Here is a 13,790-nt window from a genome sequence, read left to right on the forward strand (position 1 = left end):
GGGGCGGCTCACAACACAGAATAAAATACAATAAAATACAAAATCAACAATATAAAATAAATAACAATATAAAAGAAGTCGCCCTGGCCAGAATAAATTTCATATATTCAACAAAAGTGATGACAAATACAATACTATTTCTATATTTATTAAATTGCAATTTGATATTTAGTAGTAGGTGTTTTAGCAGTGTTCACAGCTTACTTTGATAATAAGAAAACATGTTGTGGTTGTCCGTTTCCTTCCTGATCTTAAACAAAAACCAGAGGATTAAAATTCTCATTTGATAAGATGTATCTGCCTGGTTCATGCAGTCAGAGAATTCATATCAACCATATATGTTCCCTTAAATTAGTTCAGTCTGACTACTTCATTAAGAGAACATGCTGAGAAATTGAAGTTAAGCTAATTTAATTTGTTAATCAAGGGAAATAGCAGCCTTGTGTCATGGGACATATGATATGGTATTAAGCCTCATTTCCTTGTTCTGGCACTCTAAACTGGAAAGAGCCATGGGTGTAGTTACTCTCATAACTGAATGAAACCCCCTATAGTAACTCAGTGAAGCTGCCCAAGGACTTTACAGTAATTGGGAAAGAGAAAGAAAATAAAAATTCCTAGAAGTATTCCATGCTGCATCTTAAAGACTCTCAGAGTGTTTCTGTGCTCTCTCTTAGTGTTAGTGTGACCAGGAATAAAAAAGCACAGGGTTAGAGTAGCAGGTTAGTTTTTAGAGAAATGTACAGTTAGACAATAAATCTCACCAGAAAAACTACTTAAGACAGAAACTAAAATCATTAGATTTGCCCTTATGGTGGAATAACCCCTGCTTTCATATTTCATTGCTAAAAACAGTGAATAAGAAAAATGACAAAATAATGGGTTGAATCCATATGAATAATGGATTTTCTTCTTTTCTTTTATAACTTCTTTTCTTTTATAACTTCTTTTATATCTTTTATATTTTTTATTTATTTTATATTGTTAATTTTAATTTGATATTGTTATTTTTGTATTTTATTGTATTTTATTGTGTTGGAAGCCGCCCTGAGGCTTCAGCAAGGGGGCGGCATAGAAATGTTCTAATAAATAAATAAAAATAAATAATGACCTCAGACACCTCTCCAAAATTGCACCCTTGTTTAGTATCAAGCAAGAACATGACCAGAAATGACAAATCCTTCCTGAAAAGTGCTTTTGTCTGTAAAAGCTCCAGATCTGCTGCTTTAAAAATGGAAGTTAACTCTGGTGAGTTAACTCTCACCACCACTGTCCTGTCTTCCAAACAAAGTATCTACTTGGTGCAAGAAGCACCACTAGAAGACCTTCATAGAATTTTGGTTGACTGGCACTATTTATATGCTTATATAGTATCAGTTTGGGAAATTATCCTTATCAGTTCCAGTGCTGAACAAAGTAAAATGTGTAGACAGATAAAAATGTGTCCATCGAAGTGAGCAATGAAAGCTATCGGTCAACAGCTGAATAAACACTTTGCAAGGGCTTGCTGCAGATTTTTAAAGAGAAAAGGCAGATGCTTTTGAGGACAAATGGGGAGGATACTCTCCAGAGCACTGGAGTTTACCAGGCAACACTTCAGATATACTGAGCCTGCACATCTTTGATTACAGGAAAGAGAAATTTGTTGCCTTTCATCTTTTAAATAAAGTTCCCTTAAAGATTATTCTTCAGCCGTTCAGGTTTTCTCTTAATCTTCCCCCTTCTGGCAAAGCAATGGAAAGAAAAGCATTGCGTGTTAGCTAGGGAAAAGAAGGCAGAAGAAGAAAAGGAAGATCAAATATGAGATGGATTGACTTCCTTAGGGAACTCACAGACTTTAATTTGGAAATGCTGGGAGGAATGTCAGGGATAGAACATTTTGGAGGGTTTTCACTCTCCCTCTCTCCCTCATTACTGTCACCAACATCACCAGCAGTGACTTTTTGTCTATTTCTCCTGACCTGGATATTCCACAAGTCTTTGGAAGCTTACTAAATAAGTAACAACACTTGGCTGATCATAATCATATTATAGTAGCAGAAAAGGTAAGCTTCTAAAAGGCAAAAGCACAGTAGATCACTGCTTGCCATATTCCATGTGGTTAGTAATTATATCCAATATTTGAAGCAATGCTTTTTATGTAGTAACATTTGCTAAGTAGAGGTCATCTTTGGTACTAATATCAAAGCTGCTGTTGCTGTTGTTAGTTTAATACAGATTAAGGAACCTGTGTTGGTGTAAACGGTAACATTTCTTAGAAAAAGTCAACCACTAGAGGAATAATGCAAGCTGTTTATTGGTCTTCAACTTCTCTATAAATAATGTGGTTTAAGATTAGTCTATTTATTCCACTGTGTGTAAGGAAATACAAGATAAGACATGAACCTTGTTCAATGCAGAAGATAAAATACTTAAATCATGACTCAAGTAGGTCTGAAATGCCTTTTAAATGCTTCAGAGGCTATTGTCAGAAATCAACAGTGGGACCTTTAAAAAGAAAGAGTGTCAGTTGGGGCCCAATGTTAAATGTTGGGTGCCTCTCACTTCAAGCCTCTAGGATGCTGGAGGTGCAAGGCAAAGAGCCAAGTCAAAAGGCTCTCATCCTTTGGCTCTTTCCCTTTGGGGAGAGGCCTGTGGAAAGAGCCAGGAGTCATGACCAGAATAGCATGGGTGGCCAGTCCATTCTCACCAACAGCCAGAACAGGAGACCCCTCCTTCCTATGGCTGTACCTGGCCAGAAGGCTTTAGACTTTTGAGAAGGGAATATTTTTGACTAGGTAATACAGCTTCCACCACAGGCACAGACTTTGATTTTTGAACTTGCCACTTGGGACAGCTGAGAGCAGGCAAGGCTTGTTCTTTATCATAATCTCAGTCCATTGCTACACTAAAGGCAATTCTTTTCCAGGGAGGACAACTGAATCCACTCAACCAACCAGAGAGTCCATCTTCACATTAGTGACAACTGTGCAGAAGACCCTAGTTCTGGGATATCCCTGGCTGGGAATAGTGCAGCGGTTGTAACATGTTCCTAGGAGATATTGTGGTAAACTGGGTGGAGAGTGTAACAGGTACAGGCAAGGGGAGGTACAATGTTGTGGGATTAACATGCCATTTGAGGAGAGTGGAGATCAAACATCTTTTGTTCTTCTCTCAACTGGGGAATCTCTGGTTGTTATACAGACTTGTTCGAAGGTCTTACGATGCTGTTGCTAAATGGATACATTTATTATTTAGCAGCTGCATTCATTATTTGCAGCTGCTAAATAATGACTCATTCATTATTTAATTGTGGTTGAGAGGCATCTATAACTGAGATCCAGGTGGATGAATTGGGAGAATTAGTCTTACCCAGCTGTGCCCATCTAGGTACTCAATACTGCATCAGCGCAGAGTTGAGGGTTGGGGTGAGTGGTTGCTATGATCTATGGGGAATCCACCATGGCCTATCATCCACACTGCTGCCAAACAGTCTCCTTGTCTCACCTGATAGACATGGTCTTTGAGTTAGTGCCAAGGTCTCCTAGGATGCTTGTCCCAGAGGACTTCAGTATTTATGCCACCTAGTCCAATCTGTTGTGAGTCAAGGTTTCATGGATACTGTGACTATTATGGGGTTTGCCACCAACCCAACACTCTTTGCTTTTTTCACTGGACAAAAGACGGAGGATTTAACAACTATCCCTTTGTCATGGTTGGACGGAACACTACCTGAGGAGGCTCAGATTTCTATCAGCTGCCACCCTTCTCAAAGGTGGGGACCTATTAGAATGCTTCATCCTTGGAAACCAGTGCAAGTGACTTGAAGCACCTTGCTTCATGAAACAAGCAGGACATGGGCTGGGATGCAAGTGGAGAAAGGTGTGTGCTGAACCTGACTGAACACAGGTTATAGATCATTATCCAGCCTAGTCTGTGGCAGTGAGGCTGGCAACGAGTTTCTTTTCTACTGCCACTACCTTTTGCAACTTCTCAGTGTCACTCAGACTAGCTGCCTGTGTGGTTCTTGTTCAAATCTGTACCTGAGATGGAATTTGTCACAGACTTGATATATGCTTTGTCACATGCTTGCTGTGGTAATTGTGCATGGATGAGTTCAACCAGCTGTTTGTATGCTTGGGAAATGTTTGAGTGTTTAGACAGATAAATGCTTAGTTTCTTTACATCTTTTCAGTAATCATACGTGTGGGTGAGTGGTGATACTTCTTCAGTTCTTTAAATCATTGCTCTCAGATGGAAATGCTGGAAATGATAATAACTTTCAGACAGATCAGCTTCACTTAAGTTGTTATCATCATCACATTATTGAGAATAATCCTTTTATTGGCACCTTTCAAAGTTACTTAGTTTGGTGTTTCTAATGTCCCCAATTCACTGATAGTGAACTTTGTAATTGCTGCTTCAGCAATAGGGGCTACATCAACCTTCCCAAAACCATGCTCTTCAGAAATTTTTGGAGTATAACTGTAGCATTTTTGGCTACTGACCACACCAGCTAGCGCTGATGGAAGTTGAAGTCTAACACATCTAGAGGGCACACAACTGTGGAAGGTTTGGCTAGTTATTGGAGTCTCCCAACTGGCTGGGGATGCCTATTAAAATATCTACAATATCTGAACTGGATAAGCTTATGGAATGTATTCATTGAAAAACTGGAAGAAAACTAACGCTACAGATAAGTGGTCACATTTTTGTTTATTGAAGTAATAGTTGTTCACATACCAGATTGGATAGAAAACTGTTGTACTTTTTTAACAGCAAATGTTGTGTTTAATATTTAACAGCAAATATTACAACTTGTAAATTTCAATCCATTTAAAAATATGACTAAGCTCAGTCCTTCATTTTCCACTTTGTATTAACATTCATGTATATTTTAGCACATTTTAATGCATGAATTGTGCACATTTTTAAAGTATGGATTTTGTCTCATTCATTAAAGCATGTTTCTGATCATTTTTCAAATGCATTTTTGGTTCATTCTGTGAATCACTTTCCATGGTGCAAAATGTATGGACTTCAGACTATAAATTGCATTCAGGCCTGCATTTGGTTCCATAAGGAACAAATTGAATACATTCTGGTAAAAAACAAACTGAAATAAATTTCTCAACCTTCCGTACTAGTGAGCGCCTCAGAGTCTTTATGCGATCTATATTAGAAGCAGTAAATCAGCATATTAGAGTTTGTTTCTGTGTAGGAATGTATCCCAAGGCAATGAATTAAGGAGACTTTAATCTGCTGCATCTACTTTTGGTTTTGTCACAGAACTGAAATCCAAACATTATAAAGTATTTCCTTTTCTACTACATACCTCTAGTGGTACTTTGGCATAGCAGAATAGCACAAATGCACAAGAGAAAGCTATACTTTCTTTCATCAGTGAGAAATTCTGAGTTCCCTTGCTCTGAAAAAAAAAATCCAGAAGTTGCTGTCTGCACATAGAAGCAATGCCAGAGAATCAAATATTATCTAAAGAACCCATAAACAGCTGTCAGTAGGAGAATATCCAATGCAAAACAAATATCTTGTCTAAAATATAATAAAAGGTAAAGCATCTGTATAAAGTTAGAAAACATGTGATTTGGTCTAAAACTGAATTTAGAAACATTCTGTCAGAGTCGAGGAGATCACGACTGTTCATCCAGCTAGAGAATGAGTGTTCTAGGCTGATGGTGCAAAGCCCACTCTGTAATTGCCCATGTCAAAGATGGAATAGTACTCCTTAAGGAAGACATCACCCAGGATCCATAGAGGCTGCCCATTTGGGGAAGGCACGTACGTGGGCTCAACGGCAACATAACAGTAGCCCTTGTTCTGTGAAAGAAAGGAAAACGCCACTTCAGTTGCAGTTCTGTCAGAGAGAATATATGACACACGGCATCTTTTAATGAAGGTCCTGATTAGAGCACATGACAAAAGCACAGCTCTCCAGCTCTTTCTGTCACCATGTGACTGAGTGTGGGATTGTCTATGGTTTGTTGGAAAGGGCATTTTATGAGGCTTGGATCCCCATTACATATGCCCCAGTGTGTGTTGGACCATTAACATGGCAGTCATATTCAGCAGGAACAGAATTGCCTGCTTTGCAGAAAAGGAAAGCACTTATGTTAGCAGCAAAGAGTTAACCATGTGTGCATTGGTAATAATGAGAAAATGGTGGGATTAGTCTTCGTTTCACCATTCCTGCTATTGGAAGTCCTTCACTTGGTTCCAAAGAAGGAAATCAGAGCCAATGAGACTTTGAGAAAATGTTTGCATCTGCAGGTGTAGAAAGTAACCCAGTTGGAAACAAGAGATAATTATAAGGTAAATGGCTTCACAAAGATGGACACAAAAAAAAGCCTGAAGAAAAATGGCCAAGTAATCATAACAATAATTTTCCTGAGCGAAGAAATACCAGCTCCAAATATTGTATAGCCATGTTGAATATTTGTCTCTTAAACAGAAACCTATTGTTATTAGAAAGAGATTGACAATGCTACGGTCACATGCTCTAGACATTCATTTAGGTGTGCAAACTCAAATTGGCAAGGCTTACAGCAGGAGTGGCCAACTTTTGGGAAGGATTATTGAGGGGCACATTGCAGCAGTGGGAGCCAGGATACGTGGCAAGGCCAAGGAGAGAGAAAACAAAGTGGGGAGGACCAGAAGGAATTCTTTTCAGTTTTGACATTTCCCTACCATGCATACAGAACACAACTCAGTCGCAAGCAATTTAATCATTAAACAATCTGATCACTAATGGGAGATAATTGCAAAAGAAGCTCTGGCAAGATAGCAACCCTTGGGTCAGCACCCCACAATTGAGGTTCCCCGTCCCTGATGTTCAGTGTGCGCTTCAGCATGGATAAGTGGCACATGCCCAGCAAGCTGCTGTTCACCTCCATCCTAGATCCTCCTCTATAACCCCTGCAGCATTGCCAGTGAAAATTATTTTAATAACAGACTAGTCGGCTGGCTGGCTGTCTTGCTTGCTTGCTTGCCTGCCACACCGCTGCATTTGGTGGTGGTGGCAGGACTGCAGCCTGTCTGCATGGGGGACCAGAGTCTGGCCTCTGAGTCCCTGAAATTGTCCAGCCCAGCACTATAGGATTCAGCTAAGCAGGAAAGTATACATACGTTGGAAACATAGGCTGAAGGAGGCAGTGCAAACTGGTTTCCATTAATGGTAAAAGTGATGGTGGGCATGTTCTGGACGTTGTCACAATTTACCTCATACTATGAAGAGAACAAACACAGAGAAAGTTAACTGTGAGTTGGCTGTAGGAGAGGTTAGTTACATTATATTCCCACCAAAAACCAGAATAATTGAGAAAAAAGTCCTGTAAACACACTTAGTAGTTTCATGAGCCCCATGAGTTCCATATACTACACACACCTAAGGCCTTCCTTCAGGTGCCTTCTCTGAGGGAGGCTCAGATGACAGAAACAAGGGCAATGGCCTTCTTGCTGGTACCCCCACACCCTGCTCCAACTTCTCCCAAGCAAGGTCTGCCTGGTGCCAACATTATTCTCTTTTTAGGGCCAAGTTAAGGCATTTAATAGCATATGCTAAGGTTTTTTAAATTCAGGTCCTGTATTCTTATTGCTGATAATTTTGTTTAGATACGTATTTGTGTGTGCACTGTCTGTATGTATGTTTGTGTGTTGGAGACTAATGTTTTTGTTATGGACAATATTGTATTTTAAAGTTTTTAATGTAATTTTAAAGCACAGAGAGCTTTGGGTATTGAAGGGTACAGAAAAGTAGAAAATTAAGGGAAGTACAGCAACTACTTAGGCTATTATGTTCACAAGACATGAGAAGATAAGTGATATTGTCTGGCCTTGTTAGATGAAGGTCCATCTAGTCCAGCATTCTCATTCCAAGAGGAGTTACCCTGGGATGCCTCCAGGAAAGTCACAAATGTTAAATAAGCAGAAGGCTATGTCATTTAGGTGACTGGTGGTATATGATAGCACAACTGCTTCCCCAGTGAGAGCTGACCTGCAAAAGTACTTTGAGATATCTTCAGAAGCCCTCCAAGTCGTCATCCTCTACTTACCGCTCCATTGTATTGAGCTTCCACAGCCTCAAGGAAACTCACTAAGTACTGTCCCGGGACTGTAAGCAGCACTGTTCCAGTGTCCACAATTCCCTGGCAGCCTTGGCTGCACCATCCAGTAGCCTTGTTGCCGATGGCAAACCTGTAGCGGTAGCAATAGCAGAGTGTTTCTCCAAGCAAATTGAGCAACACATGAGCCTATTGGAATCTCAGAAAGTGAATGCCCCTTCCCACTGCACTGATGCCTACCATTTTGTGATATGGGAGGTGGGGGACACTTCTGATATGATCTATTACTCCTAACTTTTCTCCATAAAATTGATTGTACTTCCAATTACATAGTGTAGGCTGGATCAGGCTTCTGACACTTTGAAGGAGCATTTCCTATGCAGGAGAATCTCTCACTCCCTCTCTCCTTCTCTTCCCCACTATACAGATGTTAAAATAGAAAACAAGAATAAGGCATCCTACTTTGGTAAAAGGTGAGGAGCTCAAAGGAGAAAACACAGGATAAAAGATCAATGAACTGGAAATGGTGTATATGACTTACTCCTCAATACCAATCTGCCAGTAAGGCCCACTGGTGACAGGTGCCCAGGAAATTTCCCCATAGAACAGTTGATTATCGATACCTCCCAGGATCAGTTCTCCTCCATACTGAACAGTTGGTTGGCTGGGGGGGGGGGGGGGGGGGGGGGCGGAGGGAATGAGGGAATGGACAAGACAGTCAAAATTAGAGAAGAAAACACATTAAATAAGACAAAAGAGAACAATAGGGCACACTGACCACAGATTGCTCCAGATTAATTAGTCCAGAATTCCACCCCCTGTCCTGCACTCAGGCCAAGTTCTTACTCCACTGCCAAGCCTTCATTTAAACAGTGGGGACAAATTCTAGTTCTGAGGTCAAGGGGGTGGTTAAAGTGAAACATAATCATTTAAATACTCCCTAGCACACAAATAGATTTGAGATCTCACCGTGAGAAATAGAAGCTGAAGATGGGTTCAGAAATCTGCTTTTGTCTCAGCAGCTGTTGCAAGACTGTGTATGACCCTGCTTGATCCAGGGAAGGATATGTTAAACCCAAAATCCCATCATAATTGGCATAGTAGAAAGGATTAGTGGGCTCATTCAAACTGAGACCAAAGTCCTGGTGCTGAACAACAAGGTTCTGAATCTGAGATTGAAACAAGAAGAATTGGATTTCACTTGCAGTTTGCTGCATGAGAACAATCTGCCACTGGAATTTCAAGTGTAATCTACCAGTAACTAAAGACAAACAATTAAAATACATTTAGGAATAATATACCATGTGACACAGCTGGGGAGATAGTGGATTTAATGTAAAATGTATCAGAGAAATATATAATGCAATCCTGTACATAACTTTGATGAATTCAGTGAGACCAACTTCCTGTTAAGCTTGCATAGCATGGAAATCTTAAATTAAAATCCAGTCCTGATAAAACAACCATTGATTAGGATAGGTTAGATTAAATGGTTACCTGGGGAAATGCCTCCTCTGAGCTGAGTAACCCTTTCCTGGCAGGATCAAATTCACAGCTTTACCTAGGTAAAGTTCCACCTATAATGTGGGGACTTAGTCAACCTCTTCAAGAATTAGCCTTTTCTCTGAGGCAGTAGCAGGACAAGCCTGTGCCCATCCAGCTGCTACTGGTGACACATCACAACTTGTTATGTTGGCTTGATGGAGATAAACTGTACTGTACAGAACACAGTCAGCAGTAACTTTAAGTTGCCATTGTATGCTCAGCCAAGACAAACAACTGGGAAAGGCTGGTGACTCAAATGTTGCTTGGGCTCCTTATCTATTGCAAGTAGCTTTAATTTTGAGCTTCACGGGTACTCTCCGAACTTTTACCCTAAAATAGATTTGCCAGCATGGAGCACCATGGATAGTTTCTATAATGCTTCCCAGAATCAGCCCTGACTGAGATTTGTAATGGTGACTTCTTAATTAATTTCAGGCATAAGAACACAAGAAAAACCATGCTGGATCAATTAAACATCCATCTAGTTTAGTACTCTGTTCACCCAGTGGTCAACCGGCTACCCATGGAAAACATACAAGCAGGACATGAGGGCAACATTACTCTCCCACCCACGTTCCCCAGACACTGGTGTACATAGGCACAGTGCCTGTGATGCTGGACACAGTATATCTCCCATAGGACGAGTAGCTATTGATAGCCTTCTCCTCCATGATTTTGCTGTGCCACGTTTGGAATTGTAGGATTTTTTTCTTCATGAAAGATGCACAGCATTGTACATGTAGTTATTTAATTTGAAAATAAAACTTGGAGCAATTTGTCATAAATTTCACAATTTAGTGCTACGTCACAGAGCCCATCCTTTGGTACTTGTTAAGTAAGTCCAAGTACAATGCTGAGTTCTACATCAGGAGTGTTCCTAATGCTTTTAACTGCAACATGGCTAAACATGGTTTAAAGATGGCCAGAAGGCAATGCAATTAAAGATGGGTGACTCTATTTGGACAAGGCTCACTTACCCGCACAGTATCATAGCCAAACATCACAGTCAAGTCACCACTCCCATAACGCAGGAGATAGGTCTCTCCATTTCTGGTGTAAGTAGACGATGCATTTGGGTTAAATATATTGTGGTTATCTGCAGAGAAAATAGAAAGGAAAAGGCTGTACATTTTTCTCCATGGAACTATAAATGATGCCCACTTGTGAGTAGAATATGGACATGCCCCTTCATGCCTCGTGTACTGGCTCACCCTTTCATCCATTCTCTCTTGAAGAAGGAATGTTTTGTATCTGACCCTAATTTACTCATATTAAACTAAGAGAGAGAACAGGGGGATCTCTCAAGAAAACATATACAAAAAGCCTTCTTGTTACTGTAGTTAGCGCAAGGAGTTCCAAGTGGTGAACAATGCAATGTCGACTGTTTTAAAATCAATCGAAGTACATGAGATACCAGTTTTTACTTTACAATATCCACTTTCCATTGAGAGGCCAATATAATCCAGTGGATTCAATGCTGCTTGAGAAAAGCATGGGTTCACATCTGAAATTAAATTGTGACGCTCACTAGCTAACTTTGACCAAGCCCCACTTCTTAGTCTAACCTACCTCACAGTTGTAAGGGAAAAGTGAGCTCATTGGAGGAAAAATAGGAGACAGGTGATAAAATATACTTGATAACTAATGGAATGTATTTTTAAAATTCAGAGGTTACAGTTATTCCAAGAAGGGAATAATTATGTGTTAGACCTGGCACAAGAAATCTTTCATGATTGCAGCATAATGGATATTGCAGCCAGTTGACTTCAGACCCTCACATTCCACTTGCCCATTTTTTGCAGTTATTTCTCTTAAGTATTTGTTATAGATATCAGCTAGTATAAAAACTCATCTAAGCATGCTCAGCAAATTTAACACACTTTTTTACTTGAAACAAACTCAGTTAATGTACTCCCTAAGTACAATCTAACAGGCAGGACAAACTTTTTGTACTCACCACAAGCTTTGGTCTTACAATATATGGAAGGTACCCACAGAGTGGAAGAGCCAGTATCCAAAGCAACTAGGAAGTTCTGTGGTGGAGTCCCTATACTGATTTCTCCAAAGTAAGTATACTGTAAAGTGAAATTGGTCAGAGAGAAGATTTCAGAATACCTTTAAATATTTTCCAGATTACTAGATAGTTGTGTTGGCCAAAAATAAATATTCCAAAAGAGAAATGCTAAAATCCATATCATCATCATCATCATCATCATCATCTATACTGCTCTATTAGCATAATACCTTTATTTGGCCAACCCAAATACTCTTGTTAGGCCAATTCAACGGTCACAAAATGTGGTGCAACTGACATAATAAAGCATTTTTAAAAGAAGTATTTTCATAACTCTTCTGCATTTCAGCTCAGGGTCTCAAATGAACTTTGCAGATAAGAACAAACATTTCACACAGAAAGCATGCAAGTTACACTGTTTTCTGAGATCATGTAGATTGACAGTGGTAGGACTATGCATAGAGAAGGTTATCTGAATTGGCTCTCAAAGTAAGGTGCTGATGACCTGGAAGAAGGTAGCGGAGCTGACAGGAATCCTGCAATCACAAGGTCATAAAAATCTGACTGAAAAGAAGAAAGACATTCTGTAGAGAAAAGGAAAGAAAACACTCACATCCAAGTAATTGGTCATCGGCTCATAAGCAACGCTGTATTCATTCCAGTGGTATTTCAATGCAGGATCAACATGCTGGTCCCTCAAAAAGTCATCCAGTGCTCCTTTTTCACGCATGTTCTCCCGAGCAGATTTTCCTTTCCTCAGAATGAGTCTGCATAGGATGAAAATACTTTAGGAGACAGCAAGAATATGTTTTACTCTTCATTATTTCTATGCTGTATCCAACTTTCCTGTTCTTTATAACTAAGAAGTTTAACAGACTCTCATGCTCCCTGTGACTCAAACCAAGGACATCTATGAAGGATGAATACATCTACAAAGATTTAGAAGCTAAATTTTAGTTTTGCTCCAAGACCATGGTTTTGCCGTGAAACATTGGCTGAAAATGTGTGCCCTGAATTAACTATCAGTGAAACTTGCATCTCATTCATCCCATGGCTGGGATACCCACCTCTCTAAACCCTCTGACAAGTGGAGGCAAACCAGTACTAAGACCAGCCGCTTCATGATTTTCAGTGTCTCTTGATGAAAGAGATGAATTAGAGAAGTCAGAAATCTTGTCCACAGTTGTGGCTGTTGTGCCCTACTTTATATTCTGGGCCAATGTCCTCTGTCTCCTAATCAGTTTATTCGTAATGTTCTATATCAATAGCTACACCTGATATCTACACTTTGCTTTCTTAGGGGTGATAGGAATCTTTTCCTTTGTTAGAAATATTTTTGAACACAACTGGAATGCAGCCTAACATTTTCAAAACTTGAATAATGGAATTTGGCCATGGAAAACTTTGCTATTGGAACCGAAAATTCATGATAAGATATTATCATGCATAATAAGTTTCCATGAGAATTGTTTATTTTAAGCAGTAATGATGAGGAAATGAATATTTGCGGTTGCTGTTGCAGATACTTACACAAGGCAGGACAGACTTAATTTTGATTCCACTGTGTCCCACACAAAGACAAGTGTATAACTCCCAAGTTTCTCTTTGCTAAAATATTAGTCCATGCTGAACAGTGACCTTGGGAAGGTGAGGTAGGTAACACTATCTTCAGTGACGTGTGTGACACTAAACAATGACCACTTCAATCAACCTTGTATTCCCAGCTAAAGAACATGGAATATCTTGATCTTGTTCAGTCTGATACGTTTCAAAGAGATGTCTTTTGCTCAGTTAGCACTTGGTGATGTTTGAAATATATTTTACATGAAATGAACACAATTCTTGCACTTCATATATTTATCATAGTGTGGAAAGCCTCCAAATCTGCATGTTTTTCATTAACAATGTATGGATATTCTCCATAATACATCAAATCAAACAATTCAGAAATGTCAAAATGAGGGGTGGCTAGAATAGTGTTTCTCCTTGAAGAAAATAAAATAAAATTGAATCCTCAAAGGGCCAAAAACCTGGTCCATTTTTGCAGATGCACAAATGAATTCAACTATGGGGCACAACATTATTTATACATTTGAACTGCTAAACTAATTATGCATTTCAGTTGTGCCATGACACTTGATGAGACTTGGGAAACCTAATGGAGCAAATGGAAA

The 13,790-nt window shown here is 39.6% G+C and overlaps 1 protein-coding gene across 1 annotated transcript; it reads right to left on the minus strand.

The window, feature by feature from the left end:
- Nucleotides 1-5,664: 5,664 nt before the first annotated feature.
- LOC123034120 (pepsin B-like) lies at nucleotides 5,665-12,739 on the minus strand. Its single transcript, XM_044451251.1, has 9 exons — nucleotides 12,684-12,739; nucleotides 12,230-12,383; nucleotides 11,560-11,677; nucleotides 10,580-10,698; nucleotides 9,027-9,226; nucleotides 8,599-8,721; nucleotides 8,049-8,190; nucleotides 7,123-7,221; nucleotides 5,665-5,817 (listed from the first exon to the last, which is right to left on the minus strand). Exons 1-9 carry the CDS (start codon nucleotides 12,737-12,739, stop codon nucleotides 5,665-5,667), a joined length of 1,164 nt encoding a protein of 387 aa, XP_044307186.1.
- Between the last annotated feature and the right edge of the window lie 1,051 nt (nucleotides 12,740-13,790).

Source organism: Varanus komodoensis, unplaced genomic scaffold (assembly GCF_004798865.1).
Source record: "Varanus komodoensis strain SLA01 unplaced genomic scaffold, ASM479886v1 scaffold1, whole genome shotgun sequence".
NCBI lineage: Eukaryota > Metazoa > Chordata > Lepidosauria > Squamata > Varanidae > Varanus > Varanus komodoensis.

Coding starts and splice junctions, on each gene's coding strand:
- LOC123034120 (XM_044451251.1), bottom strand. CDS start 12,739: ATGAAGCGGCTGGTCTTAGTACTGGTTTGCCTCCACTTGTCAGAGGGT. Junction 12,384..12,683: donor TTGTCAGAGGGTTTAGAGAG/GTGGGTATCCCA, acceptor CATCCTATGCAG/ACTCATTCTGAGGAAAGGAA. Junction 5,818..7,122: donor CTTCAGCCTATGTTTCCAAC/GTATGTATACTT, acceptor TTTCTTTCACAG/AACAAGGGCTACTGTTATGT.